This window comes from Rhyacophila brunnea, unplaced genomic scaffold (assembly GCF_057557595.1).
Source record: "Rhyacophila brunnea isolate RB1 unplaced genomic scaffold, BYU_Rbru_1.0 scaffold_16, whole genome shotgun sequence".
In the NCBI taxonomy this organism is placed as follows: Eukaryota; Metazoa; Arthropoda; class Insecta; order Trichoptera; family Rhyacophilidae; genus Rhyacophila; species Rhyacophila brunnea.
In genome coordinates, this window is record NW_028232816.1 from 11,777,773 (window position 1) to 11,794,902 (window position 17,130).

Here is a 17,130-nt window from a genome sequence, read left to right on the forward strand (position 1 = left end):
CCGGTTTCGAGTTTTTGTGACATTTTTAGAAGTGTTGTCGCAATATAACAACTGATAGACGCTGTCTAATTATCGCTGACCCGCCTGCCGGTTCGCGCATGCGCGGGGCTTCCTCCTTCCGGCGCCGCCGCCCGCGAGAAGCGGTTCGCTCGAGATAACCTACCCCAAGTCGAAAAATACAAATAATAATAATAAATTTCAAGTCCACGCAGCCGCTGCGCCGTTGCGAGCATGCCCACATTCAAGGTCAGGGAGAAAGCGAAGTCGGCGAGCGCGTGCGCGCCTGCCCTATCTGCACACCCCACGCACCCCCGACACCCGACCCCGCCTCGCGCCCTTCCTGGGCTATATTATACATTACATCGCGTTACTCATTTCATTTGTTTTTTTTCTTTTCATATACCTACATTATGTGCTACGCCCTGATAGGGTTACCAGATGCAAGGAAATGGAGGACATAATATTATTATAATTATTATCTTTTATAATCTAAATAAAACAATATTATTGAGTTATGGGTTTTTTTCACAGAACAGATAGGTATTATTTCTGAGTTCCCTGGTTTTTTTTGATAAAATAGCGTTATATATCAGTACCTACCATCGGTTCAGGGTTCCTGATGGAGTTTGAATTTAAGTTCTGTACAAGGAACTCAGAAATAATGGGAACTGAAATACATAACGGGCAAGGCGATAGCAGGTAACCGACTCGAGTAAGGAAGAATCCGGGTTCACGGACACGTGTCAAGAATACGTTTTACGTCGAATACTGAAAACTGCTCTCGCTTTATGCATTTACGCTCATTTAATGTTGGTGTATTACACACACTATTGCACGTGCATAATGCGTGCTTCATTTTCGTAGGACACTCACACATTCAAAACCCTGCATCAAGATGCGGCGTATTGAATATAGCCTATCGGTATAGGTACTATTTATTATCTGTTCTGTGGTTCTGTACTACTATCTATCGATGACAGTTTTGTACTACTATCTATCATATAAGTTTCGCTTTTCAACATCTCCATGCACACAAAAAATCATGGCGATTAGAATCTATTAAGTAGGTACCTAAGTTCTAGTCGGTTATGCGGAATACAGCGGCAAACACATTTTGAAAATACCCGATATACTGGATTATTTGTTAGTTTGGGTTAGTTTAGGTTTGGTTAGGTTAACCTAATAAATTATCCAGTATATCGGCTGTATTCCACATAACCGACTTGACTTGTACCGTACCTACTGCTTCATTTATTTTTATTAATCTACGAAGTCTCAGCTGAGTTTTATATACTTACTGTTGTTACCATGGCCCCCACAAAAGGGGGGCTGACAGGGCTCTAGCCTGGGGGCCCGGCGTGGCGAGTCGACCAGTTAAGTGATATAAACACACATCAAAAATTCTCTCTAATAGTTTAGTTAAAGTTCTTCGGCGCTTCGTTTCTTCAATAATGTTATTATTTAAAATTATGTGGATGTACGATACAATTTTTTATTTTGTACTTGATACTCGACAACTCCTTAATTCAAATGGATGTATTAAAATACCTACACTAAATATACACTTTAATTTTACCGCGTACACCATTTGGTCAACGCTACTGTAGAGCGTCACAATGCCTTTATCTTTAACGATAGATAGGGGGGCCCGCCAAAAATCCTAGCCTTAGATCCTAGAGATTAATGGTTAAGTACCTATATGTATATTTAAAAAAATACATAATAACTATGTATGCCTATACCTATTACGTAATATGTATTACATTTTAGCTTGAACCATGTGGATCATAATAATCCACCCTTGGATTTTACATTCTCTCATTCATTCATACATTCAGAAACGCTCAATTTTAACGTGTACGAAGGATATTAGGAGCGGCATGCACAATCTAAGATTTCGGTCCTAAGGATAAGTCGCCGAAAAGGATGACTTAACTATAGACTATACTGAGTATAGAGTTAAGGAATCCTTAACCATAGACAACTTTTGTTATGAACACGCCTCTTTCCGTATTACCATTTTACCACTGACAGCAGCTGCTGTCAAAATAAATTCGCGTGCTATAAAACAGTCCATACACTCATATTCATTTAACAATTTATCTCAATATGGATATTGATAGTGTTAATTCGTTTGGCATGTATTTGCAGAATATTATTTTACTTGTATACGCCAGCCCGCAGAAATACAAGATGTCAGATGATAAAATGACACTTGACGCTAGTGTTACCATGTTAAAAAAATGCAGTTGTCATATTTTTGTCATCGTTTAACAATTATAAAATAATTTACCTAAACTATAGGAAAGAGAATTTTTAAATATGGTATTGTTTTCAATAGAAATGATCCTAAGGACAATGTTTCTGCATAGTGTTTTCTGCTAAGGAAATTTTAGTTATGACAAATGTTTCTGCATTCCGCTCTAAGTATATAATATATTTCTGTCCTTTTTTTGGTTACCATAGTATGGAAACCCTATTATTTGATAGGAACGTGTTCTAGTAGTACACACTGTGTACCATTTTTTGTGCATTCCTTAATATGCTTACGTGGTTTTTTTGTTTACAGTTAACACAGCCCAGATGAGGGTTTTCTTAACCAGGATCTTTAATTTTATTCTTTGTCTGCTTCCTATTATGGACTTGCTTCTCACAGCACACCGCACTGATTCGCATTGTTCGATTTTCCCTATGTTGATTCGTGTCCGGAAATTTGTACGTATGCAGTTCGGCGTATCACACTTCACCGTGAAATGCTGTACCGGAAATATATGGCCGTGGGTATATTAAAGACCATCCAACGCAACTTCTTTGGGTCGTACCTATAGTACTGACATAGAATTCATGTCTAAATAAAACACGTTTCTTGTCGGTTTACACTTTACAGGAAGCAAGCAGCAAACAAATTTTGAAAATAGCCGATATACTGGATTATTATTTGTTAGATTAGATTTTCATTCTTGAATTCATGAATTTTGCCAAAATCAGCAATGAAAATTGAATTAATGTTCATATTGAATCTAATAAAATTGGAGACAGTATAGTGTATGGTCTTCTCTTTCCGATAAGAAAGCTCATGGCGAACTGTGCCACGGTGAAATGTTTTACTTACAATTTACATGTAACCATGTTGATTAGGGTTAGTCGAAACACGCTAATTGGTATTAGGACATTTTCTCATTCTAATATGCCATGTAGGCTAGCGTATCCGGAAATTTGTACGTAAACAGTTCAACGCAGGAAACTTATTCGTGCGCCGCAGTACGTGAAACATGAGCTCGTGTAACATTTAATCAAATGATGAGTTCTTCGTTGAACATTTCACCGTGGAGTATATTTGTACGTATGCTACAACTTGTGGAGATGTCTTTACTAGGTTAGGTTAGGGTTAATCTACTTCAGTACTATTTGCAAACTATCGCCGCATTCTGTAAGATACGTATTCCACGGTGAAATGTTCAACGAAGAACTCGTCGTTTGATAAAATGTTATACGAACTCATGTTTCACGTACTGCGGCGCACGAATAAGTGTCCCACGATGAAGATACTGTTGGGGTAATTCTTAAAATTCAATTAAACCCTGCGAAACCAAGCCATAATAGATAATAGTCAAAAAAAATTCTCGTCTATCTATAAAAAATCTGGTAAGGCAGGGTTTGGTTTACGTATTTTTAAAAACTAACCAACATCATCTGTAAATTGTAGTCTTATTTCAATGAAAATAAATACGTATGACTGACAAAGCTTATTGTGGACTATTTATGTCGGATTTTAACAGCCTACCCCGACCATTCGCCACTGGTGGTACCTACTTAGTTATACATAAATAGATAATATACCTACATAATTATGTATTGTATTTATGTTTATTTAAAAAGGCTAAAGTAATTGAGATATCAAATTTATTAGGTAGTTTAGCCTAGTGACAATTTCTCGATTTCTCTAGATATGAAAATTTTATTGTCCACCTTATCACAATCTCTAGTATAAGTACCTACATACCTATTATTGGTTTAATAATATATAAAATAAATTGCAATAGTCGGCACGGGAGCCAGACATTCGAGTTCTGAGTTCCGGTTCGGGGTTCAGTATCCGAAATCAAGGGTGCCAAAATAATTATCGGTTCCAGGGTTCGGTTCCGGTTCAATTCCCAGCTCTGCAGCCCACTTAGGTACACCGAAACATCTCGTTGGTTTATCGTCGGTGCTTCCACTGATAATACAATTGGAACTTTGATAAGGAGAATGAGATAAAACGTGGAGAATCCAATTCCTTCCCTTCGCGTATATATATATATCATTTACGAAATTCCTGTCTTCGTGTCTTGCTTTGTTTGTTACTGCATCCTAAATTATTTATGTTCACTGGGCGAAGACGACATGGCCACGGATTTAGAGAGTGCCAGACCGGTATTAGCAAATGCGAGGCCCTGTGGCTTCGTTCGTACACAGTAGCTATATTTTTTGACTGCACCGCGATTTCCTAACTATCGACTCGTATGGCACCAGGGGCTCTATGTTAGAACTTGCGAGTGCAAGCTTCCCGGTCGAGATGACGTCATATGACATCATTATGACGTACTACCGGAGTGATAATAGCATTCGAGAAAATAGCGAGTGGTCAGACAGCGGCGCTATTCATTGTCACCATACACATATAGGTGTATCATAATAAAATTTTCTATGGTTATTCTGTGCGCGGTCGGCATGCCTCGAGCGTGACGTCACAATTACGTCATCTCGTCTGGTGCCACACGAGACGAGAGTTAGGAAATCGCGGTGCAGGGGCTCGATTTCCTAACTATCGTCTCGTGTGGCACCAGACGACATGACGTAATTGTGACGTCAGCCAATACATGCCGTCCGCTCGAGCGTGTATTGGCTGACGTCACAATTACGTCATGTCGTCTGGTGCCACACGAGACGATAGTTAGGAAATCGGGCTGCAGACGACATGACGTAATTGTGACGTCACGCTCGAGGCATGCCGCCCGCGCACAGTGCTTACCATAGATTATAATATGATGAAACACCTATATGTGTATGGTGACAATGAATAGCGCCGCTGTATGGGTAGCGTTATATTCTCGAGTGTTATTATCACTCCGGTAGTACGTCATAATGATGTCATATGACGTCATGTCGACCGGGAAGCTGGCACTCGCAAGTTCAAACATAGGGAGCCTGGACTTATTACACGACCGACATCAGATTAGGACCTCGCAATGCGCTCGATTAAGACCGAGTGTGGTACGGGGAGTCCTCTCTCGACTCGGGTTTCTGGCTGGAAGATTTTTTTAAAATCTTTAGCTCAATCTTGGACATCCGGTCAACACGTTTAGCCTCAATTACATTGAGTGAGTTTACTAGCTGCTAGTCGGCGAGTTGAAAAGCGGGCGAGTCAACTAGTGCGATAGTGATGATGACACACAAAACTTTCCACTCGCTCAGTAGCCAACTAGCCAGAGAGTTGAAACCATGTGTTGTTTCTTTAATTTGCTCGCACTCGCAGCAACTATGCTACTATACTATAGCAACTATGATGACACACGACTAGTTTACTAGCTAACAAGCCCACACCCCAGCGAATAGCGAGTAAAGTAGCCCGGCATTCAATATTTCTCGTAGATTGTTTACAATCGGCTAGTTAGATGATTACACTGGGCGAGTTTACTAGCAGATAGTGAATTCGACGGCTAGTGGCTAGTGAACTCGCTCAATGTCATCGAGCCTTTACACGTCGATGCTCACCTCCACTCGTATGTGCTCTGTCCATTCTGCCGTTTGAGATGTCCACCTTTTTTGACAATGACAATGTTGAATGTTGATTGATGACTGTTGTGATCGTTTTCAGATTTTCCATGAACACTAAGATGGCGCTGTTGCCCAACTCGATGAACTACTCGGGATCGATGAGGTCGGCGGTCTCGCCGCTGAACGGCAACCTGGGCATGAACGAGCTGCTCTCCAACCTGCTGGACGCCATCGGCCAGGGCGACGCCGCCTCCGTCTCCGACCCCCTGCGCTCCTCGCCCGCCTTCATCCCCTCCCGCCGCGCCTTCGACTGCGACTTCCTCTCAGCCGGCGCGGCGCACGCCTCGGACCTGTCGCCGAGCGAGTCGCCGCAGACCTCCTCCTCCGCCGGCTCGCTCTCCTGCTCCAAGTGCGACGACCGCCTCGTCTCCGGCCGCTGCCTCGACTGCAACGACATCTTCTGCGGCGACTGCCTCGGCTGCTGCGCCAGGGACCGGGCCGGTGCCCCCGGCGCCCGCGCCTCCCCCGTCGCCTTCAAGCGCATCTTCGCCGAGCCGCCCGGGGACCTCCAGTGCGAGATTCACTGCGAGACGATCCGCCACTACTGCCGGACGTGCTCGAAGATCGTCTGCCAGGAGTGCACGCTCTGGGAGCACAAGGACCACGAGAGCGTCCCGCTGCAGGACGCCATCGAGGCCTGCAGGGCGAAGGTCAAAAAGTCCCTGGAGAGCGGCAAAATGGGAACCAAATACATAAAGGGCAGCATAGACCGGGCCGTCGCCATCTCCAGGACGGTCGAGAGGGACGCGGCGCAGGTCTCCATGAAGATCCGAAAGGCGATGCGCCACTTCATCCTAGCCGTGGAGGAGAGGGAGCGCCAGCTGCTGGAGAAGGTGGCCAAGATGAGACAGGTCAAACTGGACGAGCTGTCGGATCAGATGCACGGCCTGCGGAACGCGCTGGCCGGCCTCGCGCACACCAACGACTACCTCGCCAAGGTCATCGAGCTCGACGGCGTCGAGATGCTGTCGGCCAAAGGAAAGTCGGACGCCAAGATCGAGATGTTCGCCGGCATGTATAAGACTCTGCAGCCCAAGGACGAGGGCTTTCTATTCGTTTCGCCTAACTTCGAGCTGACGCTCGAAATAAAGAAGCAGGGCGACGTCATGTCCAGCATCTATGGCGTGTCTGGCAAAGCGGCGGGGGCCGTCGAAAACGGCATCGCTCCGACGTCGGTTCCGGCGGTAGGGCCCGCTTTCGGAGATCCGCGGCCGATCAAGCGGGTCCGCCCCGCGTTTCCGCCCGTCGTCGGAAGTGCCGCCCCCGCGTCGTCGGCCGGGATCGCCGCGGTCGCTCAGAGCGCCAGCGCGGCGGACAGGGGCGTCCGGAAAGGCACCGGGCAGTGCATCCCGGGGAGTCCCGGCCCCGTGGTGGCCAAGCGGAGCCGCAGCCCGGTCCCCGGCGCGCCGGCCATCACGTTCGCCTCGGACGGCCACGAGGACGGCCAGGTCAGCAGGCCCTGGGGCCTCTGCGTGGACCGCGACGGGAACATCGTGGTCGCCGACCGCCGGAACAACCGGATCCAAATATTCAGCTCCGAGGGCGCGTTTCGGCTGAAGTTCGGCTGTAAGGGGACGGGTGCGGGGGAGTTCGACCTGCCGGCCGGGGTCAGCACGGACCCTCTGGGTCGCATCGTGGTCGTGGACAAGGACAACCACCGCGTGCAAACTTTCACGCCGGATGGAGGCTTCGTCCTCGCGTTCGGTTCGTACGGCAAAGGCTGCGGCCAGTTCCGCTACCCGTGGGACGTGGCGGTCAACTCAGAGCGCCAGATCGTGGTCACCGACTCGAGGAACTACCGCATCCAACTTTTCAACTCGGAGGGGGTGTTCATCACGGTGCTGATGTTCGACGGCGTCAACCACAGCCGGATGCTCAAGGGTCTAACCACGCCGCGCGGTGTTTGCTTCACCCCTCTGGGTGATATCATCATCTCGGACTTTGAAAATCATCGGCTCTTGCTGATAGACTCCACCCTGAGCACCATATTGGGCGCTAAAGGCTACGAGGGGCCGGCGATCGGGGAGTTCAGCCGGCCGTCAGGAGTGATCTGCGACGACGAAGGGAAGATAATCGTGGCGGACTCCAAGAATCAGCGGGTGATCGTGTTCTCCCCTTGCCTGGACTTCCTGTGGGCGCTGGAGGTAAAGGGGACGGGGCCCGACGAGAACGACCGCCCAACGGACGTGGCGCTCACGCCGCATGGCCGCCTTCTTGTGGTGGTAGAGGGGCTGCCTGACTCTCGCGAGGTCAGCGCCCCCGGAAAGACCTTTATTCAAATTTTCTAAAGAAGCATTTTGAACCTTTTTTTAGTTATAACAAAGTTATACCATTTTTCTATTACCTAAAAGAATATTGATTACCTCGGAAGCCGAAGTGAAGCTTCGAACCTTCTTATGTCTAAGATTTTTATTATAACTATATTGAAAGCGCGTCGACTCCGATTTGACGCCGGCCACCGTTTTGCTCGTTGGCGATTCGCATTTCGTACTGTAAGACGGTTCACATATTACTAGAGAGAAATGTATATCGCGTGCACCAAAAAACTGACACATTTTGCCATCATTGTTCATGTGTTATTAGGGCAAACGGAGGCGCTGTCATGTCGGGGGCGACATCGGGCTTAGTTAAGGGCCGGCGAAGCGGGCGCAAGAAACACGGCCGCCGTCGGCCGAATAAAAAAATACTACAATATTTGGTTATTAAATTGCATGAAATGTAATGAACGAAGCCATCTGTGTTGTGATCGTAGCGATATGAATGTTTTTCACCGCAATAACTTAAATACTTCCTAAGGTTTATTTTATTTTAAGAACATTTTGATTCGTTTGTAGTTGTTTGGAAAGTTTAGTTCTATCGCCTGCCGCAAAAATCTTCCCTAAAAAATATAGCTCCTCCGTAAACAAAATAAATCGATAGAGAAAAATAAGCGATTGCAACATTTTGTCCGCTGAAAGTCGGTTAAACCGGCGACACCGTGAGGATTATAATGTTCGGGCAGGTTTTAATGGCGGTTCAGGCGAATTTTTTTATTTTGAAACAGTAAGACTGAATTTATAAGACTTGAATGCGATCGCATTTATTATACTCTAATAAGACTTTGACTGTATCCTCTCGCTCAAACAGACCATTTTGTATTTATGCTCGACAATCTTTAATACTTCTGTAAGTCAGGTATATCTCACGCTCAGATAAGAAACGCCAGGCGATGTCTTGTCACATCCTACCAAAAACACATATGTATGTACAATGTACATATTAAAGTGTAATTTCACATAATATTGAATCATTTAAAAACAGACAAAAGAGAAGTTTGAAAACATGATGAATTTGATTATTTAAATGGTACAAACAAATGTTGATATGTCCAATTTTGTTTTGCTTATATTTATTGCAGTAAACTGAGTAAAATGTTTTCTGAATAAATTCAATGAATCAATGAAACCATAAATGAGGCGTCTAATTACAAAAAGCGACAAGTCCACAATTCAATATTTTCGGGAAACAACGATTTTATGTTTCAAGCCTCAATTATTTATTTTAACATGAGATTATTTTTTCCGATGTATTCTATGTCGAAATTAGAACCAAATGGCAATTTCTTTCAGCCGATAAACTCTTAAATGCAATAAATATAGGCAAAATAAAATTGAATGTAGCGCTACTTGTACCTCACTTGTTAATTTATTCCGCATAAGGCACATATTTCCGTGGCACTGTCATTGGTTTAGGTCATGAGCTACAGCATGGGAGACGCCCTTTTCAATATTGAACGTTCCCTTATTTGTTGACTTAAACATGAGCGAAATCAACCAAACTTTCAATATTATGAAACATGGACTTGGCGCTTTTTGTAATAAATCGAGACTTAAAATATTTTTTTTCGTAGGGTTATGTCGCGTTTTGGAATTTATAGATCAATACATATTGTGTAAAATTATACAAAGAATACGTGCGTATTTTTTTCTCGATTTTGACCAAATGTGGACTTATTGCTTTTTGGAATTAGACGTCTCTAATGTTGATATGTCCAATTTTGTTTTGCTTATATTTATTGCAGTAAACTGAGTAAAAGGTTTTCTGAATAAATTCAATGAATCAATGAAACCATAAATAGTAAATTCTGGTCGGTTTTTGAAAATTGATGCCTCTTATTTAATATAGGTAATAATATAATGGTTGGCTCTAAGAATATGTCGAAAGAAAGTAATTTTTCAAGAAACCATTAAAACTAACTAAATTTCAAATTTGTTAATTAGTTAACATCTGTTAACATTTGTTAACATCAGTAAAAACCACTGCAAGTTAAAAAAATATGACAATCATGTATATCTGCATATAGTTTGGGAGATTTTCTTTTTCACCGTGTCTTGCACACTTCTTCTTTGGACATGTTCTAGAATCTAGACGGATTTGGGTCGACATGCTCGGTATTAACATCTGTAGATAATAATTTTGAAAATCAAACTGCATACCTGTATTTCACTTGTTTTGACTAAAATTTGACTTGCACTCTGTCACCCGCAGTGGACGAATTTGCTTTGTTCACATTAACTAATAAATCCAAACCTACTTCATTTATTGAAGAGACTGTTAAATTGTTCGTCCGCAGTTAAAGTCAAAAATTTCTCCATAAAAATTATTCAGATGCAAGATAGAAGATTTACATAAGTATTTTGTGAGATTGAAAGGTGTGCGTATATTTTAGTGATGTCAACACACGTGATATGTTTTGCGTAATATTTAAAGCGGCCATGACAGTGTGACTTAACAAATCGAATGAAGCTTTTAACAGAGGTATACCTGTCGCAAAATACAGACTGACTGACTTAAAAATTGTCTTAGCGTAATAATCGATAGAGTATTGATACAAATATAATAGCTAAAGAAGTATAATTAATGATAGTGAAAATGTAGTTAACTTAAATGTTGGTAAGTACAAATTTAGTTTAATATATCGGCAAGGAGGCCTTTTCTCTTGAACGTCACTTTAGTACCATAATTTGTAGAGGGCGGTCAGGTGGCCAGCTCGAATTAGAACACGGATCGTGATATCATCGTTTCAAGGGACACTCGCCGAGTGCCTTATTACACTTCAAGAAAAAGTTGTTTTGATTTCGAATCAATGTATTTTCACAACAGATATAACTGTCAAACTGATGAACTGTGAAGTTTTCAATTTGTTTTTCCAGAATATCACTACACACTCTGGGAATTTTATCTTTGAAATGATGATATCAGGTACCTAATTGTTTTTTTTTGGTTATTTTTATGTCCATATGTAGAACAAATTAAATATATACCAAATAAATATATGTGACTAATTTAAAATTACAAAGTGTAAGCCGGCATTCATTATGAGCGCAATAAATTCTGTCTGCGGGATATATTCCATTGATATTGTGCTTAAATACATATTCATTATTGTAATCTGAATGTGATGTAACCCCGGCCCCCTGGCCACCTTTAGAAATAAATATTTGATATTATGTTTTATTAAAATTGTCTAGTATGCACAAGAGGTGCTCGATGAAATCGTATAGTACAATTTTATTGTTATATTTTCCACACCGGCAATATTGATATGAATAAAGAAATGTAAAAAGTGATAAAAGAGGGTCACCTTTATATCCAATATGTCTCCCCTGTCTTTTCTGGTCAACTGTTCCGATTTAAAATATGTAAAGAGAAAATAACCACCGTTAATGTAGATGCGGTGAAATTTTGACAAATCTAATCGATTCTAATTTGACCCTGTTGTAAAAAATTTCCACTTCTCGCAGCAAAGTATTCACTTGTTATTCTGTTTAGGTATTATAAAGGTTTCATTAAATGTATTTAAAATAATAGTGCGTACTTCTTTGGCTGATTTGTACGACAAAGTAGAAACCACTTTACACACACAACTTTTAATGTAAAGTGAGTAATAAACATTTACAATTTATTAACGCTAATCGGTACTGTGATGGCAAAAGGTCATTACTGCAGTTTTTTCATTTTTTAAATTCTCTTCCATAAATGTTCCAAATTCTATTGTACAATCTTTGATGCGGCTAAATATTAGAGCTGCAACTTATTGGTCTCAAAGTAATGTTAAAGATATCTGCATCTGACCAAATTGTGAAAAAAAGTTGATATGGCAAAAAGATATATCTGCTTAAAATGCAAGAAACAATAAAACTTTAATCTTTTTAAAAGAAACGATTAAAAATTTGCATTGGGATGCTACTTCTGCTTATTTTGATATAAAATACTTCAAAATATCGTATAAACTAACTTGTCAGACTGTTTCAAAACTTTTTTTTTGTTCTTCTGCAAATTGTGTAGACAGCAGTTATAACCGTTTGCTATCACAGTACGGTAATGAGTCAGTACATATTATTAATATACTTAAAGTGACGCGATTCTCGCTAAATATTATATAAATTTAATTTGAAAATGTACAAAACGTCAGCTCAATGTGCATTGTCAATTATTGTTTGTATATTTTTGACCCTTTCATTGGAAAATTATTTTATCATGTTTTCCCAATTATTATTTGAAAATGTGAAATTATTTAAGTATTTTTTTTGTACAATTCTTAATATAATATTATTATGTATATCGACAGCACGCTCGCAAAGAATCTTTCAAAGTATTTTAGCATACCGCGATCATAATTCCCTTCACCGTCGCAAACCGACGTGGGGCTCAACCGCCTCCAGGATGCAGCATCTCTTTCTACTCGGTTTGGTTCTCTCTCCATTCTTCCGGCGCATTGACGCAGAGGGATCTGATTTAAATGCAAATTGACACTATCATATTGTAATGATAGTTAAGGGGACAGGTGCTCTAAATAGGTTGAATAAGGTGCCAATAAAAATCATATTTTATAATAAGAAATTAATATTTTTAATGTTATTTTAGTTTTTATTAAATCAATCATTGTATAATTTGGATAGTGTAAATATACATTGCAAAACTTAAGATTTTTTTAAAAATCACTCGTCAGTTAGAAACTTCCAGTGAGTTTGACTGAAAATGAAATAAAATGTAAAATGCGAGTTGACAAAAGAATAACCGCAGACATACCATAAAAGTAAATATTACTTTATTCTACAATTTTGAACAAAGGTTTAAAATAATACTACATATTTTATATCTGTACATATGACGAAAAGTATCTCAAAATATGATAAATCTTTCATGTAAAGTTTACGGATTGTTCAGGTTTACATAAAATTCACGAATTTCAACCTCTTTAGAGCTCGTCCTTGAGGTGAACGAGTGAAACCACACACGCGCAATGTTAAATGGTAGCGATTTTGTTGTCGCAGGATGTAGATATAACAATGTTTGATGAGAATTATGAATAGTTAACGAAAGTTTTTTTTCTTTAGTAGAAGTAACCAAAATTTGAGATAGAATAGTTGGCAAGTGTGCTGCCGATATAGTGTTTATCATCATAAATTTATCATTTTTTGTGAAATCATTTTTTCTTTTTCGATGTTATATCTTTATCATTATAATTTTTTTTATTTTAATTTAGTTTTAATTAAAAGAAAGTCTTTGTTGAAGAAAATCATCATTGAATTTAACAATCATTAGAGTACATACATATTAGACATTAAAAATACAGATGCAGTGAGTTTTTAACTTACTAACTTACTCCATAAAAATATGCATCTCTCTTTTCTCTTATCTGTCTAAATAAAATTTATCAAGTGCCTATTTTCAATATCAGCTAAATCCGCAGTAAATCCATTTGCAATTTTTGCATTAAGTATTATTTTTCAATTGTGGTCAAATCCGCCGTAAGGTAATATTGACTTTTTCAAAAATGAATGTTCCTACTAAACATTTTTCTTCTTTTTAACACTACAACATTTCGAAAGGCCTGATTATGGTAACGTCCATTTTTCTCATCAAAATAAAAATCTGTCAATACAACCTTCACTCTGCGGAGGCCCACATGATCATCATATGGTCGAATGCGGCGATGCGATGTGAAGTAGTGAAATACCAGTGTCGTAGTAGTCGTGAAACGATCATAGAAACACTCGGGGTTTGAGAATAATGTGTCACAAAAATGCTTCGCATCCTCACCGGTAGTCGAATCCGGAACCTCCGGTATGAGAAACGGGTGCACCGCACATCTGACTGCGAGAGTCACCCTAAATATATAATATTTAAACACTACCATTTCCGCAATCACGATTTGTGATATTTTTAATAATTCCATTTATTGCATAGTTTTAAGCGGACGCAGCTGACTTTGGAAATGTGCGATCTTTTATCATATTCAATGAAAAGAGAAATGCTAATAACTTATTGTCCAATTTGCTCTAATATAATATCGTCAATGGTTTATTGTTATAAATTATAGATAAATAATTGAGAAATATTAAGAAAATACTGTTACAATACATAATATAATAACTGAATGTTTCTGCATTGCTATCGCGAAACATGATACGTCGTTCACTTCAAGAAAACAAAAATGATATCAAATTCATTTTGAAAAAAAGATAATTTAAATATTTTCTCAAGATATTCTGCATAAATATAATCTTAGTAATATTTTAAACGTAAAGCATAGCTTTGTAATAGATTTGACATATGACCTTTTGCCATTATGCGGTAGTTTTGACGTCTCGTCTCGAAGTAAAACTAAAATTTGTCATTCAGAGGCTAGTCAGATCAGAATACTTCGTCACTTTTTAAAGAACGGATCGAATGTGAATTAAAACGGTAGCTCCCCTACGACCTATTCCTAAGTACATCAATGTTATAACTCGAAATGTAAAATTGTATTTTTGATATTTTAAAAATATCCTGCTTTTGACTATATTGTGAAATCTTCTATGTTGTGTTTTGTGCCACAAGTAAATAATATGATTGTATATTCACCCTAAAGTATGTATAGTAATCCATGAGACTAAAATTGACTGATATATTTGTTTTTTTACCCAATAAATATTAAATATTATAGTACATAACCGAAGCGCTCGGTTGCACAGACTGCTAAAACTTATTTTATGATAGTTTTATTAAGAGAAGGTTTTTTTGAAATTTATTTCGGTCCAAAACAATGTTAAGTTCTCGCGCGGACATGAAAAAATTCAGAATTGAGACCGCGTAGAATAGGAAATACAAAAAGAATTCATATCCAAGCTGAGGTGTCTCGCATATAAACTCGTTTGGACCGTGACATGTTCCGACACGAGATGCAGTACTAATGGAAGCACACAGCATGAATGCTGCTTTTAAATGGTCACCGCTGCCATGCATAGAATCCATACTATGCGTTCGCAGTGCATTCAGAAACGATCATCAGTCGTCCGCGGTGACCTGTCAGGGTCATATCGTGGGAGAACGAAAATGACAAATGGCGACATAAAGTTTCAGGTGAAGAAATATCCTTTCGACAATAGAAACACTAATAAGTACCTAATAATTATTAATGTACTCAATATTTCTGCCAATATCTTATTTATACAATGACATTTACCCGTTTTGACTCTATGTTGGTGTCGAGTCACTCGATTGGGCTAAATTTGGCGTTCAATTTTGATGTGCACACCGAGTGCGCAGCTTGGAGGGTATGCTGCACTAAATCGCGAGTGGAGAACTACAAGGTTCTAAGTGTTTGTCCTTGACGAAACAAAAGTAACAATGTGGCGGCTTAGAATACTACTTCATTGTTGAGTTTGTTTTTTCAAGGACGAACACTTAGAACCTTGTAGTATTAGGCTCGCGAAATGTCACTTCCAAAATTAACTTATATCCATAGATAGTGTGTTCAAAAACCGACTTAATTTTAATACATTTAGAAAGAAATTATCTCATTATGTGTTATATATTGTGATTTGTGAAATATCCATTATTTTATGTTTTGCAAATTGTTTTAGCAGCTTTTGAAACCGAGCGCTTCAACTGACTAATAAACTAATCTCTTAGATATCGCTTGAAACGGTACAACAGTACGGAGTTCCTATGTATTTATTTAAAGAGTGTAAAAGAATCGTTCACACAAATCTACCTCAATAATGATTATACGTTAAAATAACATACCTAATTGTAATTATGATAAATTGTACTTCTGAATCCAAATTGCGAGTGATGTATCTCGTTGACTGATAGTCATAATGTATAATTTTGTAGACCGAATCATTTGATTTTGCTGTATTCATTAGATGCTACATAATATTTTTGTGCAATAAAGCACATGTTCCTGAAATCAACGCTGTTTTCTTGTCTACCATTAACCACCTGATACCTGTACCTCTCCTGCTTCAGTTACAAAAGTGCAATGACATTATTAATGGACGACGCACTCAATACAGTAGCTAGCAAGTAAATTCGCGCATTCGCATGGATAGGTAGACGTTCCGCAATTTACTTATGCGATATCACGCATCGGGAATTTACAGCAATATGACCTTTATTGTAATGGCGTTAGAGCAGTGTTTCTAATGTCAATGTTCATTTGAGCGAACCCGTTCGAACCGAACCATTCGGCAGACCCAACAAAAAGCATCAGGAATTTATAGCAATATCACCTTTATTGTAATGACGTTAGAACAGATTATGCCATTCGGCAGACCCGACAATAAAGTGAGTGTCATTTTCTTTTCCAGATGATTCGTCCATATTAATGAATGTCATTGCAAAAGTGTCACCGGCATTCTTGGTCATCCAGTAAACTAGATCGAGAAAACACATTAAAATCATCATTCATATCGACGGTGATCTGACAATTAATAGTATCTATCTGTAGTTTTGGCAAATTCTGGGTTATTGGTGTACTTTGTACAAAATTTGGTGACGGATCGAATGGAAATATTATTGTTCTACGAAAAAAATCCTAAAGTGCTCAAATTTGACGTGGGAAATAGTGTCTATCTGCATCGAAGTGTCTAGAAACTAAAAAGAAATATTATCTTTCTGCCTGGTTTATTTTATTATGATATTACAATTTCCATACATCTTTAAATCACTGTTTTAGTCAAGGCCTGAACAAAAACGATGCATAAGTGCGAGTAAGAAAGTATTCGGTACCCTTATAATCTCTGCGACACGCGCTTGAGTAAGATAAAAGGTTTACAGATCTGGGAGATGTTTTGCTACGGTGTAGCCGGCAAATCTTCGCTTATTGCATAACTAAGCATTGATAACCGTGTTGCTAAAATTGCTATTTCTTGTGTTAAACATAAAGTCAGTGGTAAATATTAGTGACCTAGTGTTTCTTTAAAATAACTTAAATTATGGATATCTTAACCTAATTGTTGCATTTTGACCGCTTAAAAATACTATATAACGTAAAAAAATAGA

At 39.4% G+C, this 17,130-nt stretch overlaps 1 protein-coding gene across 1 annotated transcript in view; it reads left to right on the top strand.

Annotated features, from left to right (window-relative positions):
• The window catches only part of wech (tripartite motif containing 71 protein wech), a 42,207-nt gene extending 26,799 nt beyond the window's left edge, over positions 1 to 15,408 (top strand). Inside the window, exon 2 of the mRNA XM_085943801.1 lies at positions 5,858 to 15,408. Within this exon, the coding sequence (XP_085799927.1) occupies positions 5,865 to 8,105 (2,241 nt within the window). The 5' untranslated portion in view covers positions 5,858 to 5,864 and the 3' untranslated portion in view covers positions 8,106 to 15,408. The remainder of the gene's footprint in view (positions 1 to 5,857) is intronic.
• Positions 15,409 to 17,130: the final 1,722 nt, after the last annotated feature.